Genomic DNA, 21,451 nt, shown 5'->3' with positions numbered 1-21,451 from the left:
AATATAGAAATGTCAGCTTTATTACTGACATGTGTATCAACCTCTCCCACCCAACTCATTCCCCTTGAGAACTTCTTGCTCCACTCATGCTATTACTCATCTTATGTAGGAGAGGAACTTAGCTCTAAGGCTGATAAGGAAATGATGCCCTTGGAAGACACCTAAACAAATATGGGGGATGGGGACAACCAAGGATAGGGAGACTACAGTTGTTTTATCCACCTTTATTGACATTCACTTTGGATATGGACCCACCCCACCATGTCCTTTCTTTACTCCGTTCTCAGGGTGAGGAACAGGGAACAGCAGGGCATTAGTGATATATCTGCATATGTATCATCAGTATTCTAGACACAAGAAATACAAAGAAGAACACAAGCCCATGAAGAATGGGCTCACTTCTTACCTGGCCCCCTGTGCCACCCTTTCCTCTCATCTCATCAAGGAACTGCATCTTCAAAATAACTCTGGGATCCATTCGTGGAGGGAATGGGAGACCAGTGATGATGACTCCACGGCCATTCATATCTGCAAAGTCTAAGCCCTCACTAGCCTGGAGGATAAAATTATGGTAGGGGTTTGAGGAGGTCTTTATTACAAAGATAAATCTACACAGGGGGAAACACACATTTGATACTGTATGCACCAGGAAGGCCCAAGGCATGGCCCTGTGTGACTTAGTGCCAATGGCAAGATTCAGCTCCCAGTGCACTTAGAGATAGCAACACCCTGAGTGGGGAGGCTGAGCTCTGAAGAGAGCTGCAAATGAAGCTGGGAATAGACCCATGGGGCCTAGGAGTTCTCTCCTCAAGGTATAAGAACCCAGGCTTACACATAAGAGTTTGATATGATAGGGGCGGCTAGGTGTCGCAGTGAATAAAGCGCCAGCCTCGAAGTCAGGAGGACCCGAGTTCAGTTCCAGCCTCAGATACATAACATCCACACAAAAAAAGCTAGCCGTGTACCCTTGGGCAAGTTACTTAACCCCAATTGCCCTCCAAAAGGCAAAAAAAAAAAAAAAAAGAGTTTAATATAATAGACTAAAGCTGAAGGAGAGCATGTAATTGGTATTTTTTGTGTAGAGGCACCTTTGTATGGCATAAGTGTAGATTCTTACCTTTCCCCGGCACACAGCCATGAAAGCAGCCCCATTTGATTTGGGACAGATAATTTTCTCATAATATGCATCAATAACCTAGAAGAGATCAGACAAGACATCAGGCCCATGCTCTGGTCCTCCTTTCCAGTGAGAGACTACAAACACAGGGCACGAGGAAACAGAGAAGAGGTGTCAGATTTGAGAAAGGTCTTATTCATGGTATAGTTTCAGGAAGTTTCTTAGGTAATTTCAATTAAAGAGAATGGAGACATTTATGTGTTGGGGTTTTTTTTAAACTCACTCATTACTTCAGGCTAGAGCGTGGGATCACAGGAAGAATAAACACTCTATTTTACCGTTAGCATTTCTGTCTTAGAAGTGGGTACCCATCACACAAACAAAGCAAACCACAGAATATACAGTAACTTGCCCATCATTTTTTTCTAGAGATAAGAGTAAAAAGCTGTATTAGAAAGGTGGCAGGGATGGCCAGGTGGCTCAGTGAGTAAAAGCACCGGTCCAGTGTCGGGATGACCTGGATTGAATCCCGGGCTCAGATACTCAGCACCACACTCAGAGATAACTGGTCATGTAACCTTGAGCAAGTTAATTAACCCCGATTGCTTAAAAAAAAAAAAAAGAAAAGAAAGGTGGCAAAGGGGCGGCCAGGTGGCTCAGAGTAAGAGCACCAGCCCCAGAGTTGGGATGACCTGGGATCAAATCTGGACTCAGATACTTACCACCACACCCAGAAATAACTGGACGTGTAAGCTTGAGCAAGTTACTTAACCCCACTTGCTTTTAAAAAAAAAAGGTGGCAAAAAAATGGCAAACAGTGAGAGGGAAGCACTATCAGCTCGAGTCAGGGATACAGGTACCTTGGAGGAAGCTAAAAGACCCTCCCCATACAGAAAAGGCTTTCGATTCTGACTAGAGAGAGCAAACACCCTTGGTAGTATCTTGAGCGCCAGGAAGTCACAGTGCACTGACAGGACATGAAGGCAGGCAAACCCTTACTCAGGTCTCAGGATTTCTCAGTCACTGTCCCATACCAGCCAAGGTACAAGGGGAAGAAGGTGGGACCAGGTGAACTGGGCTTTCACTGCTAACCTCTCCTAATTTCAATCCTCTGCTCTCAGAAAAAACTGGATGCATTACATAACTTACACAAGGAACAGAAACTTACTTCTCTGGAAAGTCAAACCAAAACAAACCAAACCCAGAGTGAGAGATGAGCCACTGACATGACATGATGGCTCCTGGACTTCCTTCTAGCCTCTCCCACACTAATGCTAAGGACCATTTGGACAGGAATGTGCTCAGGGGGGAAAAGGAGAAAGATGATGGCTTGTGTGAAGCAGATGCCCAGCAATTCTCTGAGGGGTTTCTCAGCACAGAAAGAAGATGGGGTAAAAACAGGAACTCAAGAGAACTGGCCATCCAGTCACCTTCAGTTCATGTTTACAGACCTCGGCAAAGCCTCCTTTACTTCTTGGTTCCACAAAAATTGCCTTTAACTCTTCTATCTTTCTGGCAAAGTCATGGTCCTGTTGAGAGGAAACATGTACAATGAGAAAAGCTACCCCAGAAGTCTGTTGTTATGGTTCTTCTAAAGACCAGGAAGGGAGCTGAAGCTTTCTTTTCCTTTCTCCTTTACCCCTGCTCCACCCTCTCTAGACATGGTCTGCTGCCAGTCTCCTCTCCAGCACACCACCTTTTCATTTACACAAAATATGAAGACTCAGTGAGAAAACAACATACTCGCCAGTACTCAAGACTTCTTTCCATGACAGGGTATGATGGGAAGAATATCAAGAGTCCATGGGGCACAACTCGGGCAATATTCCCTGTAAGCACATTCAAAAAAAGTGGGATTCCTGAATCAAACACAATTTTCGATGATGATTAGATCCCAGTTCGGTTGGAAGCAGAACCAGAAATATGGGATAGGAAGACCAGGAGGACTGATCTGGCATCATCTAGTGGGACCTGGGCAATAACCTGGATGAAAAGCCCTCCACCTGTGTGAAGGTAGACACAAAGATAAAGGGAGAGGCTATGACCCAGATGATGCATCTTCTCAGATTAACACCTTGCTTTAGCCAGAACACAACAATTTGTCAACCTTCAATCCATTTCCATTTCTTGAATTAGATTGAGTGATTAATTCACAGGCAATGTGGGGTAGTGGAGTCAGCCTGGAAGTCTGGAAGACCAGGGCTCAAGTCCTGTCTCCCATACACACTGGCTGTGATCCTGTGCAATGGTGCTGGTCATCCCTCTAAGGCTCTAAGTTGAAGAAGTGAAAATCTATATTATTAGAGGGAAATTTCCTCACCTGGAACTCTCCTTTAATGATAAAACCACAGGTCCATATAGTCCTTATCCTTAACTAGATTTTAAGCTTCCTAAGGGCAGAAACTGTACTGAGTCTTTAATATAGTCCTCAAGTATCTCCTAGTAAGCAGCTTCCTACCAGATGGTTACTTAATTAACATGTGCTGTTTCAACCTTCAATTTCATACTTCTTACCTATAGTTTTTCCTAAGGAAGACAAGCACTCTTCAGAAAACCTAGAGAACAAAAATCACATTTCCTTTAGTATCATTTATTGTGGCTTATCACTCTGCTAATCCTCTATCTCTGTGGCAAACAAATTCGCTTTAAGCAAATCTTGAGTTACTGATTCATAGCTCTTCTCCCCAAAGGTATTTGCCCTAACTTTCTGACCCTCTGTTGGGAGGGGATACAGCCTGACTTTCCTGGTACTCATCTTCGATTTCGCTTGCTCCCACAGTACACACCAAAGCAAAGATAAGGGTAACTTTCGGGTATAAAGACAAGGGAATTAATCATAAGTCTGTTAGTCATCGTCTCCTGCCCATTGGCAGGCTCATCTTACACTCCCTATCCTAAGGTCTCCTCATCCTAGAAGCTTCAAGTAAGAAAAAGTCAACATCTGACACATAAAAGAGTAGCAAACCAGGTATGTAATGATGGGGAAGCCAGTTTTGAGTGAGCAACTAAGTAAGAAAAGGAAAGGGAAACACAATACTCTAGAATTGGGGATGGTTTGCTTACTGTTTTGTTGCTTATTCATAGTCTTAAATTCTTTCATACACTGTAATCAAGCTGACTTGATTTTTTACCAATCTGGCTTATATTACTTAATTCATGACAAGATCTAATGGGAACATAGTAAGAGCCAGGGAAATTCCTAAAAGTGATGACTCAGTTCTAAGAGAGCTGCCTCCAGCTGTCAAATTCCCTGATTGGGGTGGGATCAGGAGAAGTTTAGGGGGATAATCTGTTTACCAGGCAATGCACAAAGAACAAAGTCTGAGAAAGCCAGATGCCAACAATGTGATCTCAAGACCACAATATGATGGAAACAACTTGGCATCTAGAGATGCCAAGAACATAACTGAAAAAGTATCTGGTCTTGTATTCCAAAAATACACATACTGCACAGTTTTCAATGAATACCCAGGTTGGAACGATAATGTTGAAATCATCTAGTCACTCTTCTCCTCCCAACCCCTCCATGGCACAACACCCTCCAGACCCCCAGTGGTTCCCTCTCTTGGTTAGTGCTCCCTTATATGTACTGTCTCCCCACTACTTGAATGTAAACTCCTTGAATTTGTATTTTTTTATTTTGTATGTTATCTTCAGCACTAAGCAGAGTGTCCAGCAGGAAGCAGACATTTAAGAAAGGCTATTTCGGGGCAGCTGGGTGGTGCAGTGAATAGAGCACCAGCCCTGAAGTCAGAAGGACCTGAGTTCAAATCCAGCCTCAGACACTCAACACAAAAACTAGCCATGTGACCTTGGGCAAGTCACTTAACCCCAATTGCCCTAGAAAAAGCAAAAAAAAAAAGGCTATTTCACTTAAATCCACTCCCAACTTTCAGGAAACAGGACTGGGACCCTATATAAACAAACCATCTTAGATAAATGAAAATTATCTTTTTATTGAATGAGGTGATGACTTCATAGATCCTAAACGCTCCTATCATTTGCAACAACAAGCTTGTTGCTTTAAAAAAAATAGATTATATGATTTTAACTTCTACATCTTTTTTACTGCTGTATTTATGTGCTATTATCAAATTGTTTAATTCTATTTCTATTATACACTTATACTACCTGCTCCTACCCTATCACTCGTTTCCTGATTTTTCCTCACAGACAAAATCCATATAAGCTGAAGAATTCTCCTACCTTTTATCATATGCTGAACTCAGCAATACGCCATCAGGGCCTTTGGGAACAATCCCCACCCAGATCTGATGTTTATCAATAACGTGAGGATTCTCCAAACAAACAGGGAAAGGACTGAAAGCAGGAAAAGGAAACAACAACAATGATAAAATGGTGACATAATACTGAATCGTTGCAAAAGGATGTGGTCACTTTAACATGGCCTCAATGACGCCTCCACTGTGGAAATGCTTGGCTATCCTTCTTTCAGTGGGAGGCAGAGACTATAGATTCGAGAATGTCTCAAGCACTGTTACGCACAGTCACTGTGCAATGCCATGAATTAGATAGTGGTGATTTTGTTTTGATTTCTTGCAAGGAAAGATTTAAAGCTGGAACAAAGAGGAAAGGACGGGGTAAATATCTGGAAATACAAATATAAAAACAAATGGTATCCATCTCTCCATTCTTTGCAAGGGAGGGGGGGAGAATATTGCACATACTGTCCAGCAGGCTGATTGATTTTGCTAAACTGTTCTTTTCCCTTAAAAAAAAAAAACACTAGGGGCGGCTAGGTGGCCCAGTGAATAGAGCACCAGCCCTGGAGTCAGGAGAACCTGAGTTCAAATATGGCCTCAAACACTTAACACTTACTAGCCATGTGACCTTGTCACTTAACCCCAATTGCCCTGCCTTCCCCCCTCCAAAAAGACAAAAAAAAAAAATCTGTTAGGAGATATGGCTAGCTGTATTAGGGAAAAGGGAGGGATATATTTGGAAAAGTATGTAATATAAAAATTAAAGTCATCATTAATAATCATAAAAACAAACAAAACAAAAGGTTTCATTGGTGATCTTCAAGCAGAGGCTAGACGTCTACTTGTCAAGAAGTAGTTTTTACTGGGGCTGCTAGGTGGCACAGTGAATAGAGCACCAGCGCTGGAGTCAGGAGGACCTGAGTTCAAATTCTGTCTCAGACATTTTACACTTACTAGCTGCATGACCTTGGGCAAGTCACTTAACCCCAACTGCCCTGTCTTTCCCCCTCAAAAAAAAAGTAGTTTGTGCTATAATTTTCCCTTAAAATAAAAATGTGCATCCTACTTAAAAAAAAAGAAGTAGTTTGTAGTAGAGATTCCTTAGGATTATGGACTGGACTAGATGGCCATTGAGATCCCTTAAAATTCTATATTCTGTAATCATGTGATTGAATTTTTTTTTTAAAGGATCAAGTTTTTCATTGTTTGAGCTGACGAAAGAAAATAAACCCTACTTTCTGGGGGAAGCCTGAGATATAGGATCTAAACACCTACAGACCAGGGCAGAGGCAGGCGGGCAGCTAAAAAGAGACTAAAGGATTTTCCTTTCTACCTCCAGATCCTTACTAAATTCAGCAGCTATTCCTAAAGTGGGTGGAAGAGAAAGCAGGTGGAAATGACAAAAAGAATCCTGGAGAGCCCCAAGAATTCTCTCAGTCTCTGAGGGTAGAATCTTGGCCTTCTCTTGACCATTTTCCACCTTTGTCTCCCAGTCTTTAATTTACTTGGTCATAGATTCTGGACAATTAACAGGTGAATCTAAAATAATTTCTTTATCCTACTCTTCCCCTTCCTCCAGTCTGCGCATTTACGGAGCACCTTCTAAGTGCTCAATGCTGGCACATTTGTCCCCGACTGTCAATGCTAGATACTTCTGAAGGAAGTTCTAACTTCACTAACCATGGGGCTGAGAAAAGACACTCACATTTGCATCTCCATAGTGAAGGAAGAAATTGGAGCTAGAGTCCCACTGGTGAGGATGATGGTGCGTACTTCCTGTTGAATTAACTCGTGCATGCTAAATCCCGGACTGAAACACCAATAGCTCAATATCTTTCCTGCAATTAAAAAAATGACATACTTTTTAAGGCTATTATTGCAGAGAACCTATGGTTCCAGAGAAGAAAAGTTAGCCCTAGGGTCTATAAAGATTTTTCTATTCTGATAAGGCTAATTAATATTAGAATATATGAAACAGGCTCATGTGTGAATAGCCACATGCCTAAAGACCATGTAATAAATTGTCCAGCAACTTTCAATTATATTAGTGGTAAACTTTATGATTCTCCTATTTTAATTTTCCATTTTTCTCATTCACTTATTTACTGTCACTGACTATATTCTCTCTCTTTTTTTTTTTTGCTTTTTAGGGGGGGGAAGGAAGGGCAATTGGGGTTAAGTGATTTGCCCAAGGTCACACAGCTAGTAAGTGTTAATTAAGTGTTTGAAGCTGGATTTGAACTCAGGTCCTCCTGAATCAAGGGCCAGTGCTCTATTCACTGCGCCAACTAGCCACCGACTATAATTCTTTATATAAGAAATACATAAGAGAATACTTAAATATAGTCGGGGATAGAAAAGGCTAGCAGAAACTTCCATTAGGTCATTAATGGCCCTCAGGTGACATCCTATTCTGCTATCATATGAATTCAGGTTATATAAATCTTTAGTAGGGAGAAGATAAATATATCTTCTGTATAACTACAGGAGGTTCGAGCAATAGCAACTGACACAAGAAGGAATAAGTCAAACGCCCAATTCTCTATCCCACAGGCAGATTGGGTATCTATTTAAATCCAGTCCCACAGAAGCCACAGTAACCAAAAGATGGCACCATATCACATTTATACTGCTTGGGCAGTATCAAGACCTGCGGACAAATTCTGAGTTTGGAATTCCAGGAGAGGGATCCAAACTTTCCAGAGAGGTGAGAGTAGAAACCATTTGTCTATCTATTTCAAAAGGAAATAGTGACAAGCTTGTTTAGAACATATGCAGCACATTATAGTGAACAGTGACCATGTTCTCTCTCACTAATCATACACAATTTCACTAAAAGGTAACACACATGGGGCTTCTAGAATACAAAACAAAGAGGGCAAAATGACCAGATTCCATTTCTCCTCTAGAAACTGGAAAAATCAAAAGTGTTTTTGTGAAACCACTTACTGTATGGCAAGAAATAAACAGTGTCATTAGTTTGTATACAAGATTAGTCCAATTCCTATAAATGCCTAATTAGTCTGGAATTATGGAGTATACACATACTCTTAATAATGGGTTCTAGAAACTGTGAAAGCTGAAACAACGAGCTAGTACAAATCAAGAACAGACAGCAGCTGGGAGGAGCCAAGCTATTTGTGCTAAAAGTATGGCCAAGGCCACAACCTCTTCCTGACTTTACTTTTAAGAAATTCTGGGCATTCAAATTTCTGAAAGCAGAAATCAAACACAAAGCTATTAACTAAGGCTAAAATTCTAAGCATATATTCCAACTTCTCAGATAAAGAGGAAACTGAAAACAGAAAACTTTCTGGGTTGTCTTGAGTTTTAGTATTTCTTTTTAAACAAGACAAAACTTGTAAAGCCAGGATAGTGTGTTTGTCACTAGACCTCTAAATCTAAGCTCTATGGAGACAGGATTGTGATTCTCTCTATCTCTTTTTCTTCACTAGGGTCAGGACACAGAAACAGTTTTTAAAAGTAGGTCAATTTGTAGGCTGCTTTTTGCCTTGTTTGAGGGACCTTCAAGAAAGGCAGAAACCTCTAGCTTATGGCTGACTTCCCAGAAAAAAGGACCCCCTACATATTCTAAATATTTTGACATGAAGATACATGAGAGTCCCAGTTATCTGAAGATGGTAATACAATTTGGGCTTATGATGTAACCTTAAATTTCTTATTTCTTTTTTTTTCTTGGGAGGGGTGGGGGAAAGTCCCAGAGGGACCTTGGACAAATCATTTAACGTTGCCTGAATTCAGTTTCCTTATCTATAAAACAGGGTGGACAGATGAGAACAGCTTTTTTTTTTTTTTTGGAGGGGATCTGTAGCATGCAATCAGGGTTAAGTGACTTGCCCAGCATCATATAGCTAGTAAGTGTCTAAGATCACATTTGAACTCAGGTCCTCCTGAATTCAGGGCTAGTGCTTTGTCCACTGAGCCACCTAGCTGCCCCTAACCTTTAACTTCTGAACCCTTTTATCAATGTGAAGTTACATTGCATTCAACAAACAGAACCCAGAAAGGAGCCCTAATGTTCACTGCTTTGGAGAGAATGCATCTTGAACAATGTGTTTTTGTCTGGGTCCCACATATTAGGAATGACAATGGCAATTGCCCAGAATAGATAGACCAGAATAATGAAGAAACACAAAGCGAGGTAAGTCAAAGTTTTAAAGTTTTACTACAAGTGAAAGGAACTGGGGATATTTTACTTATGGAGGATACCTCTTGAGGGAAAATGGGAGGAAGGAGAAGGAAGGCTAGAACAGGGTAAGAGATGTTTTCAAGCATTTGAAGAAATAGCTTCATTGTGTGGTTTTTTTTTATCCTCAGATGACAAAATCCATTTCAGAGGTAGATTTCAGCTTAGTGTAAAACAAAATGAAACAAGAACTTCCAAATCAATATAAATCTCCCAAAGTGGAATGTGCCCTCAGGCAGTAGTGAGCTCCTCACCACTGGGGGCCTTCAAGCTGAGATTAGCTGGCCACTTTATTGGGCATGCTTATAAAGGTGACTGCTGGTCACCTAGACTAGATGACAAAGGCAGAATATATTCTCAAGAGAGGACAGGTTCAAGGAAAACTAAAGGAGAAAAGAACAATGAAATCTAGCAACAAAAATATGAATATACTAAGACACAGATTTCTAAACCTGAAAACATGCCCTATAAGGGGAAAAAAATTGGTGGGCCACTTTCCTTTTGAGAAAGAATAGCTCAGGGGTGGCTAGGTGGCGAAGTGAATAGAAGTGAATAGAGCACCGGCCCTGGAGTCCGGAAGACCTGGGTTCAAATCTGGCCTCAGACACTTAATATAAAAACTAGCATGTGACTTTGGGCAAGTCACTTAACCCCAATTGCCCTCCCCCAGCTCCAAAATGCAAAAAAAAAAAAAGAAAGAAAGAACAAATCCCATCAATTTGGATTGCCCTCCTCATTTCACAGTCTCCCCTCTTTCCCACTCCTTGCCCTAGGCTCTCTCTCCTTGGATAAGCTTATATTGGCAACTTCTCATAAAGACTAAAGGAATTAAATCACTTCCTATGAGTACACTGGAGGGAGTGGCTAATCTTAGAGAGTCTTATTGATGAAGGAAAATACTCCAAAGGCTGGATTTCAATGGAAATCATTTGAAACAAAGCCCATTAAACAAGCACAAATAGCTGAGGCAGTTATTCTGCAGTCAGGAAGCACCAGTCAGGCTGGGGTCTGACCTTCTCAGTCAAGCACACTGGACCCTTCCACCTTAAACATGGGGCCTTTCCTCACCTACATGCTATAACTGCTTCCAGCTCGATCCTAGACACAGCAGCTCTTATAAGATGTGTCCTAGGGACAGCTGAGCTGCTTGCCCCTTAACACGTAACCACACACTTGATTTTCCAGGTCTGCTCCAGACGGCTTTCCCCATTTTGAACTATCTAAGCTGCTTGTTGAAGTAGCCTAGAAATGACCTGATCTACTCTGAAAACATGAGAGAAGCCTGGAACTTGAAGGTATGGACAGAAAAAACAAAAGACATGCAAGCACTGGGACAGCTAAGTGGCAGAGTGAATAGACCACCAGCCCTAGAGTCAGGAGGACCTGAGTTCAAATCTGGCCTCAGACACAACATACAAAAAAACTAGCCATGTAACCTTAGGCAAGTCACAACCCCAATTGACCTCCAAAAAGCATAAAAAAAAAAAGATACACAAACACTTGGGGCATGATGGTGAAGAAGAACACTGAAGCCAGTGAGAGACAACAGGACTGCCCTAAGAGGCCAGATGAAGATTAGAAATCTTCAGTCTATCAAATCAAAGGCTAAGAGGGAATATGAGCTAAGGAGTGTAGAACAGTGAGAATAACAATAGGCTAGGGGGTCAGGGGACCTTTGGGCCTGCTCTCTTACAAAATAGATGTGGAACCCAGGGCAAATCATTTAACTTCTCCTGAGCTCATTTTCTTTTATAAAACACGGTTTTTAAAGAAGACCTGCTCTAAACCTTCTTCCAGATGAAAAATTTTCCCAACTTTTATGATAATGGGGGAGGGTGACATGGGATTAAACATTTGCCATGGAAAATTCACCAAGAAGCAATAGTAACACTTTACATTTCAAAGCACTTTAACAAAGCATTTTCCTCAAAACAATATAAGTAATACATGCATATAAACAAGAATTTACTAGGAAGAAGCCTAATGAATTACGAACATAAGAGCAGCAGAATAGCAAACCAAGTTGAAGTCTCAGAAACCCCTCAGCACCTTGTTTTTTGGTCACAGGAGCACTCCAAGCATCAGTCCTCTGGGTCTTCTTTCTATTACTGGTGTCCAAGTGGATGTGGACCTATTAAACACAAAATTGCTCCACAGGTTGCTACAGAATTGATAAACAATAAAATTTTTGCTATTATTTCTACTAGCAATCTAGGACATCCAAAGTATCATGTATACTGGACCCTTCCACCTTTGAAATGGACTCTTCTACTGTGTCTTTAGGTGTGCCAAAAGGAATTTTCAGCATAGCCAGCTGTTATAACATTCCCAAATACCCAAAGGGGTTCAGACCCCCTGGAGATGTCAAGCTAGAATTCATGAAACTCCAGTGCCCCCATAAGCAGATAATCAGAATAAAGATCCCTTACCTTATAATATTTTGAAATTGTATGCCCCACCACGGGGTTGGCTGCACCTTCTGGGGGGTCAATACTGAAAACAATCTGTAAGACAGAGACACAAGGCAAGACAGGCTATAAAAACAACAAAATCCATAAACAAGCACGTAAACAATCAAATAATCAATTTTCTGCCACTGCCTCTCCTTCCCTTCCCCAAGAACCTTTCTTTCTCTTATAGAATCTTTATATAATGTCTTTTCTCTACAGAACCCTAAATAATATATATCACTTCCTCAATCTGTGATTCAGACCAGAGAAGAGGAATGTTCTGATCCTGGCAGACCATGGCACAGCAGAAAATAAGGCAGAGAGAAGGATGGGCCCCATTCAATAAATAGTCTCTCAATAATTAGGATGAATACCAGGTGCCTTTTTCATCATACTATTCTGCACAGAAACTTCCCAGAATTTCTATAGCAGAAAATTTTGGGGTAGAAAAGTTCTATCTTTCTCAGTGTGCCATGATAAAAATGAAGAGACAGAGTAGGGACATAACACACTATGCCATTCAAAAAATCCTATGAGGGCGGCCAGGTAGCACAGCAAGACAGAGCACCAGCTTCAGTGTCAGCTTGACCTGGAGATCGAATCCCGGGGTCAGACACTTAGCGCCCACCCAGAAACACCTGGCTGTGTAACCTTCAGCAAGTTACTTAACCGCAATTGCTTCGGGGCGGCCAGGTGGCTCAGCGAGTAAGAGCACCGGCTCCAGTGTCGGGATGACCTGGATCAAATCCGGGCTCAGATACTCAGCACCACACCCAGAAATAATTGGCCGTGTAACCTTGAGCAAGTTACTTAACCCCGATTGCTTAAAAAAAAAAAAATCCTGTGAAGTTTTTTTTTCTTTTTTGTCCCCCTCCTCCCCCATTTTTTTTTTATTGAACAGTTTTATTCTGCCTTAGAGTAAAAACCTTGCTTTAATGTTGCAAGGTACAAGGCAGGTATGCTATGCTGCCAGTTAAAATGCCCACCTCATTAACCCAAAAGGCTAGGGAGACGAACCGATTCATGCCTTCGCAGCATGTATCGCTGATTATAGTTTCTCTTGTTTAAATAAGCCTGGGCTGTCTGAGCCATTCCACATAGTTATTACAACAGCACAGTGCTTGTCTTTATGTTCAAAAGCCACAAAAGGTTGTTCGGTGCCATGATTTATGGATCCTCAAAAAGGTTGTGTTGGTAACATGCAAACAAACAGTACTAAACAATATTATCTCTCTACTGTGGTTGCCAAATACTGGACCTTAAAAGAGAAACCAAATTACAAAATACTTCCTTTGTCCTATGATGCTTTTCAAAAAAAGTGGCTGACTGCCTGGAAGAGACCTACTGGTCAAAAATGGATCCTGGGACCCACAGTGGGTTTCTTGGGTTCAGTACTGTAGAAATACAAAAGATTTATAAGACACCAAATATGAGAGTTGGAAAGGCCCTCAGAAACTAGCTGATGTACCTTGTAACATTACAACACAGCAGACAAGTCGCTCTTCACCTTTACGTGCGAGCTCCAGAAAAGGGACTGCTCTTCCTCCTTCCCAAGCAGCCCTTTCCATTTCTGTGTGCCTTTCTTAGAGCCTTTTCTAATGACAAACCTCACCTATCCCTTTGCAGTTTCTGCCCCTTGCTCCTGGATCTCTCCTCTAGAGTCAAGCAGAATAAATACCTTTTTCATGGGATAACCTAACAAAATACTTGACGAACATGATCAGATCCCATCTTACCTTCCCCCAAAGTCCTTTCCAGGCTAAACATCCCCCTAGCTCTTTAAATTTATCCCCATATGGAGGGTAACCAGTTTTGTCATTATGATTGTCCTCCTCTGCATATGTTCCAACCTGCCCATGTCTTTCCTAAAATGTGGCACCCAGAACAGGATGTTGTATGGCAGGTGGGGTCTGACTTGGGCAGAACACACCAGAAATATGACTCCCCATATTCTGAAGCATTATATATTTCTGAACATAGCCATAAACTAGAGTTGGTGTTTTTTGGGGTTCCCCCCAAAAGAACTATGTTTTTTTTTTAAGCAATTGGTGTTAAGTAACTTGCTCAAGGTTACATGGCCAGGTGTTTCTGGGTGGGTGCTAAGTGTCTGAGGCTGGATTCCATCCCCAAGTCATCCTGACACTGGGGCCGGTGCTCTTACTCAATGTGCTACCTGGCCGCCTCCGAAGCAAATTATTTAATGCCAAAATGAATGGTACAAACAATAAGTAACATAGGAAATCAAATGAAAAGGGAAAGCTAGTGCATGAAACATTCAGGAAAATCCCATGATGAAGTGGAAATTTCACTGACTTCTCCGAATGATCAGTAGAATTTGGAGTAAGTGGAAGGGAAATGGCAGGACATTCAAAAAAGAGGGCACAGTATAAACAAAGGTTTAGGTCAAAACCCAAGGTGACTTATACAAAGTCGAATGAGGGGATCAGCCTGACTAGAGTACAGGGCTTGTATAGAGGGACTGATGGAAGAGAACATGGACATGTGGAATTGGGGTCTAACTGTAGATATCATAGGGTTGAAGTTAAATATTATCCGGCAGGCAATAAGGAGCCAGTGGAGGTTTATCAGAAGGGGATGAAATGATGTTGAAAATGATGAAAATGGCATTTTAGGGAAATAAACAAGAAGTTGTTGACATATCTAGGAATGAAGCAGGAGTGGGAGTTGAAAAAAGGGGCATATACTTTGAAGGAAGAACTGACAAAAACTGGCAACAAGCATAACACAAGAAAGGGAAAAGTGAAAGATGAATCCAAGGATCTGAAACTAAGTGACTAGAAGAATGGTAAATGCCACTGATTCCTGAAAACAGGAAATTAGGAAGAGAAATCAATCTGGGAAAACCCCAGATCAGACGGTACTATATTTGATTGTCAGGTAGGCTCAAATCCTAAAGTCTCTCTCTACCAGGTTTATACTCAATAAGCCTTCTGTAAATTCCATCCCCCTCTTCCCCACTCCACATGAAGAGAAAAACCACTTAATATCATCTGGGTCATTTCCTAATGACAACAGCAGATGGAGTTTCAATAAATTTTAGATATTTCATTTTCATTTTAAATTTCCTCCAGGGGATGGTATACAGCCCGACTTGTCTTATTATGACTAATAAAGAAAACAGCAATAAACAAAACATCCATCAGGTGGAAATAGCAAATGTGCAGATGCCCAAGCCTTTCCAAAATGAATCTAGTCAACTGGAAATTTCATTCAACATTCAATAAGCATCTGAACACTGACCAAATGCTATTTACTCCTCCATTCCCAAGTTCAGATTTATGCAGTGCTTTTACAAAGTGGTCTCTGTACACTACCTCATTAGAACCCAGCAGTGATGTTGTAAGATAGTACAAATATTACCGTCCCCATTTTACAATGAGGAAACAGAGACCCTGAAAAGTTAAATGAATAGATGATCATACTTCTTCTGAAAGGTGTTCCAGTTGTTCAAAGCACGATTGCTTATTTACCTCTGGCTCATCATCCTCTAACTAGCGAATAGTTGAAAGCAGGAGTCCAGGGAAATGTAAAACAAATGAGGCAAATTCCTCAAAACACTTTGGGTCACAGATGATGTTAAAGGAAACATTTCCCAAAATTGAGGATTCTGCATCACATTTGCTGAGGGAACATGAGGCAGTGCAAAGACTTACGTCAGAGTACCAGGGTTCAAATCTTGGATCTGCCATGAACTACATACTGTTGGGTAAATCATTAAGCTTCACTGCTTTCTGTAAAGAAGGGAGTTGGTTGGATTACATGGTCTCTGAGGTCCCCTTTCAGCTCTAAATCACTTCTTCTCTCTGGCCCTAAGTTTTTGATTGAAAAATCTGTAACAGCAGAGAGTTAGAATAGATGGCCTCTTTCAACATTACATGCATGATTCCTGTGAGGTCTTGGGGAATCACTTATCTAGAAGGAACATGCCATCTCTGCCCTTACCTTTGGGTTAAAGAGAAACACTAGTTTCATCCATGAAAAAGAGGAGAACAATGACTACCTCTATGCTTCCAAAGAGTTGTTTTCTCTTTACCCATTATCCCTCTGGTCAAAAATATACAAGAACCCTTAGAAGCAATCAGAAGAGGAAAATGACGAATCCTTGTAAGGAATCTGCAAATACTAGGAAAGCAAAATCTTATTTCAAATAGATTTTTTTCTCTCTCTCATGAAATGGTATAGAAATCTCTACTTTAGACTCCAGAGTACGTGAATAGGTGAGAGTGACAAGGGACCTTTTGCAATTTGTGGTGAAATTTGAAGCATACATCCAGAGTATTAGTGCTGCTGTCTGTTTCCAGGAATCAGTAACAGTGAAAGAGAGAACACCAAACAAGGACAAGCCTAATTACACTGCCTTGGTACTTGGAGTGACATACCAAACATACATATATGGTCCTTTGAAATTCTGTCACACTGACCTACAACAAAACAAAGAAGTTTCTGATATCTACAGAAAGTACTGATTCAGATGCCAAAACCTAAAAGTAATGACAGTCTAGCAGCCACTCCCTTGTTGAGTACTAGAGAGGGCAGGACAGAACAGAGTCCTTGCCAACAGAGAGAGATAAGGAGTGGGAAGGGAAAACCCAGAGAAAAGTATAGTCACTTAATCTTAATCAAAGCACAGTCACTTGATCTCAATCCTTTAGTTACTGCCAGAAATGCTGCCAGAAAGTGACATCAAAATGCAGGATGTGCCAAGAATTAAGCAACTCTATATACTCTAGATCCAAAACAAAATCCAGGCCAATTCTACTCCCATCAATTCGTTTCATAGCATTTGAACCTGCTTTTTGGTTTAATTTCCCTATTCTGTTAACTAGCACCTCTTTTAGAACTCATGATGAAACATACCCACCTCTTAACAGAAAGCTGATAGAGTGTAGGATGAGGCACATATTTTTTGGATATGAACTGATACAGGAATTTGTTTAATTTAATTATGTATATTTAGCTCAAGTGTTTTGTTTACCTTTCTTTTCTAACTGGGAGGAAGGGTATGGGGAAGAAAAATTTATTTTTTTTTAAAGCAATGGGGGTTAAGTAACTTGCTCAAGGTTACACAGCCAGTTATTTCTGGGTGTGGTGCTAAGTATCTGAGCCCGGATTTGATCCAGGTCATCCCGACACTGAAGCCGGTGCTCTTACTCGCTGTGCTACCTGGCCACCCCAGAAAAATATTTTAAATTGAAAAGAATTACAAATTTATAACTATCACCTCTTTTATAGAGCATTTGTGTGACAGCAATGAAAGAAAGAGCTGTTTCCCTTAGTTTTTTCTAGAGGTCCAGTTTTCTGGACACATAGGGTTTTTCCATTCTATAGATCCTTCATAAATCTCATCCTTCAAAGCCTCGCTCAGGTTCTGCCTTCTACTTGAAGTTTTCCTGAATAATGCTAGCTATCTGTGGCACTCGCCACCTTTCTCACCCATTCTGCCATCTCCTAAGCCGGTTTTAGATCAGTGTCTAATTGTTTTATGTGAGTCTTTCTCTAATCAGATTGTAAAAGCTTCCAGGGGAAAAAAGCATGTTTCTATTACCCTAGTCTCATATGAGCAGACACGTTAACAAATTACATAATATATGTCTAAGCATAACAGATACACAGTTGATGCCCAATAAACTCTTACTGAATTGTTCATGTATGACTTGGGGCAGTTCTAGCTTTCTTTAGATACTGCTGGGCTGAGCAATGTTTCTGTTTAATCACTAAAATAACCAACAAGTTATAGGATAAGCAATTAGATTAGGCAGACATGGTCTTGTGACTGGCTTAGCACTGAGAACACAGGCCCTTTCCATCCCATTCCATTCAATGATGTGGGTGTAAAGGAAGAAACAGGATTTTGAGTTCCTTACAAAAATACAGTACAATTACAAGGAGATAGGTTTTTTTTGCCAGGGTTATCAGAAAAGCTAAAAATGTTTCTCTAACTACTTTGCTCAGGTCACCTGTACTCTTTCCAACAGCATTTACTAAGATTCTACCTGTGGCAGACTTTCAGGATGACACCTAAGGTTTCACCCACCTGAGAAAATACTGAAATAAACTAAAGTGATTTCACAAACTTGCACAGAACACCTAGAAAAGTCCTCGAACAATATTGATAGCAGCTCTGAACAATATGCAGAAATAGGAAGGGACACCACAGGGCCTCTGTTGATTCCATGTAAATGCTTTGTTGAAAAGATCACTATCAGTACTATTCAATATTTTCAGTATGATATTCAGTATCAGAACACTGATAGTGGAAAGCTGTGAACAAACTAGAATGTCTGAATATTCAAGGATCAGCCTTTTCAAATATGTGATTCAACACAAAAAATATACAGAACAGAGATGGGAAAAACTCTAGACGATTAGCAAATCCTTAATGAATCCAGACATCTGGTATATCCTGTCCCTTCCTCCTCCTTTAAAAAAAATAAATAAATAAAAATTAGATTTAACAAAAAGTCCCAGCTCCATCTGGTGGTGATGAGAAAGGAACACACCATAGTTTAAAGTACCTTCAGTTCAGGAAGAATTAATAGTGTAATAACAAGGACAAAAAAACTAAAGAAAGTGCAGAACTGAATGTGGTTTCAAATGCTGGAGCTTCTAAGGAGAACACAGGAAAATTGTGGCAAACCACCAAGAAGAAATTGTTGAATGAGCATAAGTTTGTTTTAAGTATCACCTAGCTAGGACCATAAAATATGAGATTCCCAAAGAAGTCTATTTTTTTCTGGAACTTTCTGGACATAGTTGGACCTGTTCTTAATGAGAATCTAGTTTGCCTGACTCCTTCAGAAAATGTTTATGGTCATTGCCAAAATTTGATAGAAAGAAACAACCTTATGGAGCACTGGACAGTATGGTATAAATGGTAATAATAACAGTAGTAGTAATAGCAATAATAATAAACAACATAAAACAGCAACAGCAAAAATAGCTAGTATCTATATGATGTCTTAAATGTTTGCTCAGTGCTTTACATATGTATTGGCCTTAGAGTCAGGAAAACTGGGGGATCAAATTCTGTTGCAGACATTTACTAGATATGTGACTCTGGGGAAGTGACTCAACCTCTCCAGACATCACCTGCCTCATGTGTAAAATGAGAGGGCTGGACTGATGGTCCCTTACAGCTCTAAAACTATGATCCATGGCCAGGATCCTATGAAAAACAGGATTTTATGACCATGTCTCAACTTGATGCCTTTGATTTCCATCCAAAAGCTTCTATGAACAGTTTTCTCCCAATGTACATCAATCCAACAATGCTTTTAGATAGAACCTGTTTTAGTTCTTGAGGAGGGAAAGCCTCTTATTGTCTGCTGTATTTCTTATCATGCATTTATGGACAGAGAAAGACAAAAGATGGGGGATGATTTACCTGAATGATGTCCACCAGTTTTTGTAAACCTGCTGTGTTGTTAAATATCCCAGTACCTATTGATAAGGACAAAAATGTAGTAAGTGTGCTGCAGAACCCACAAAATGACACAGAGAAGCTAACCTCCCGCTGAGGACAGCCCGGCAGGCCGGCAGGAATCGGCCAGCGCAGCTGTCTGGGAGCTGAGCCCAGCCCCACCCGAGGCTTTAGCCCCAGGGCGGGCCTGACCAGCCAGCCAGCCAGAGGGACTCCAGATCAGCAGCAGCTGCGGCCGTTTCCAGATTTATCAATACATAGATGCGAAGGACAAGGTGAGAGGCCAGTGCAGTCTGGACTTTGGGACCCAGTAAGTGGGAGTGCGTGGCTTTTACCCCTGGGGAGAGAAACCGCTGAGACGCCAGCACAGCCTGCCAGTGCCACGTGGCGGCTTCAGCTCCTGGCCTGCAGAGTGTAGGGGGACCAAGCACCAGTCTGAGGGGTAATCGCTCTTGCTTTAACCTGCTTGGATCTGGATTGCAGTCTAGGGTGGAGGTCCTGGGGTATGTGTCCAGCTTGCCAGAGCGTGTGGAGACCTCAGAGAGGGCACCCATCTAATACCTCCGGCAGCTGAGAAAACCCCAGCGGTTGGGATGAAAACTCCCCTGTCTGGTGGCAGAGTCCTACTGTGGCAAAAAGCCCAAAAGTCAAATCATTGAGTGGCAAAATGAGCAGGCAAAGGAAACAAAGCAGACAGAAGATTCCAACATTACACTCCTATTTTGGGGATAAGAAGGAGCAAGGCATGGAACAGGAGGAAATCAGTGAAGTCAGAACTCCTGCATCAAAAGCTTCAAAGGAAAATACAAGCTGGTTACAGGCCATAGAGGACCTTAAGAAGCAGATAAGAGAAGTGGAGGAAAAATTGGGAAGAGAAATGAGAACAATGCAAGAAAATTATGAAATGAGAGTCAAACAGCATGACTGAAGAAAATAATACCTTAAAAAACAGACTGACTCAAATGGCAAAGGAGGCTCAAAAAGGCAATGAGGAGAAGAATGCCTTAAAAAGTCGAATTTGCCAGATGGAAAAAGAATCTCAAAAGCTCACTGAGGAGAATCATTGCTTCAGAGTTAGATTGGAGCAAATGGAAGCTATGAGAAATCAAGATGCTGTTAAACAGATCCAAACAAATGAAAGAACAGAAGGCAATGTGAAATATCTCATGGGAAAAACCACTGACCTGGAAAATAGATCCAGGAGAGATAATTTAAAAATTATTGGACTGCCTGAGAGCCATGACCAAAGTAAGAGCCTGGAAAGCATCCTCCAGGAAGTTCTCAAAGAAAACTGCCCTGATGTTTTAGAACGAGAGGGCAAAATAGAGGTTGAAAGAATCCACCGATCACCTCCTGAAAAAGATCCCAAAAAGAAAACTCCTAGGTTTATTATAGCCAGGTTCCAGAATTCCCAGATTAAGGAGAGAATATTACAAGCAGCCAGGAAGAAACTATTTGAATATTGTGGAAACACAATCAGGATAACCCAGGATCTGGCAGCTTCTACACTGAGGGATCGAAGGGCCTGGAATGTGATATTCCAGAGGTCAAGGGAGCTGGGATTAAAACCAAGAGTCACCAACCCAGCAAAATTGAGTATCATGTTTCAGGGGAAAATATGGTCATTCAGTGGAATACAGGACTTTGAAGCATTCTTGCTGAAAAAACCAGAGTTGAATAGAAAATCTGACATTCAGATACAAGAAGCAAGAGAAGCATGAAAAGGTAAACAGGGAAAAGAAATCATAAGGAACTTATCAAATTTGAACTATTTTTTTTTTTAAAGCAATCGGGGTTGAGTGGCTTGCTCGGGTTTGCACGGCCAGTTGTTGTTTCTGGGTGTGGTGCTGAGTGTCTGGGCCCGGATTTGATCTGGGTCGTCCCGGCACTGGGGCCGGTGCTCTTGCTTGCTGAGCCACCTGGCCAAAGTTGAACTATTAACATTCCTACATGGAAAAATAATAATTGTAACTTATGAAACTTTTCTCAGTAGTTGAAGGGATTAGAAATATA

General features: G+C 41.1%; 1 protein-coding gene across 6 annotated transcripts in view; it reads right to left on the bottom strand.

Annotated features, from left to right (window-relative positions):
* RTEL1 (regulator of telomere elongation helicase 1) overlaps positions 1-21,451 on the bottom strand; it is a 107,588-nt gene that overhangs the window by 43,303 nt on the left and 42,834 nt on the right. For all 6 annotated transcript variants that reach the window (XM_069072619.1, XM_069072622.1, XM_069072623.1 and 3 more), the window contains exons 14-23: positions 19,403-19,458; positions 11,977-12,051; positions 11,597-11,678; positions 7,046-7,178; positions 5,324-5,437; positions 3,632-3,672; positions 2,861-2,946; positions 2,569-2,646; positions 1,118-1,195; positions 407-553 (exon numbers count right to left, since the gene is read on the bottom strand). In XM_069072619.1, the coding sequence (XP_068928720.1) occupies positions 407-553; positions 1,118-1,195; positions 2,569-2,646; positions 2,861-2,946; positions 3,632-3,672; positions 5,324-5,437; positions 7,046-7,178; positions 11,597-11,678; positions 11,977-12,051; positions 19,403-19,458 (890 nt within the window). The remainder of the gene's footprint in view (positions 1-406; positions 554-1,117; positions 1,196-2,568; positions 2,647-2,860; positions 2,947-3,631; positions 3,673-5,323; positions 5,438-7,045; positions 7,179-11,596; positions 11,679-11,976; positions 12,052-19,402; positions 19,459-21,451) is intronic.

This window comes from Petaurus breviceps, unplaced genomic scaffold, assembly GCF_028583685.1.
Source record: "Petaurus breviceps papuanus isolate PSGF00001 unplaced genomic scaffold, PetGlider_PUasm1.0 90847, whole genome shotgun sequence".
Classification (NCBI taxonomy): domain Eukaryota; kingdom Metazoa; phylum Chordata; class Mammalia; order Diprotodontia; family Petauridae; genus Petaurus; species Petaurus breviceps.
Note: the sequence above shows the minus strand (reverse complement) of the source record. Positions and strands in the feature narration are given on the sequence as shown.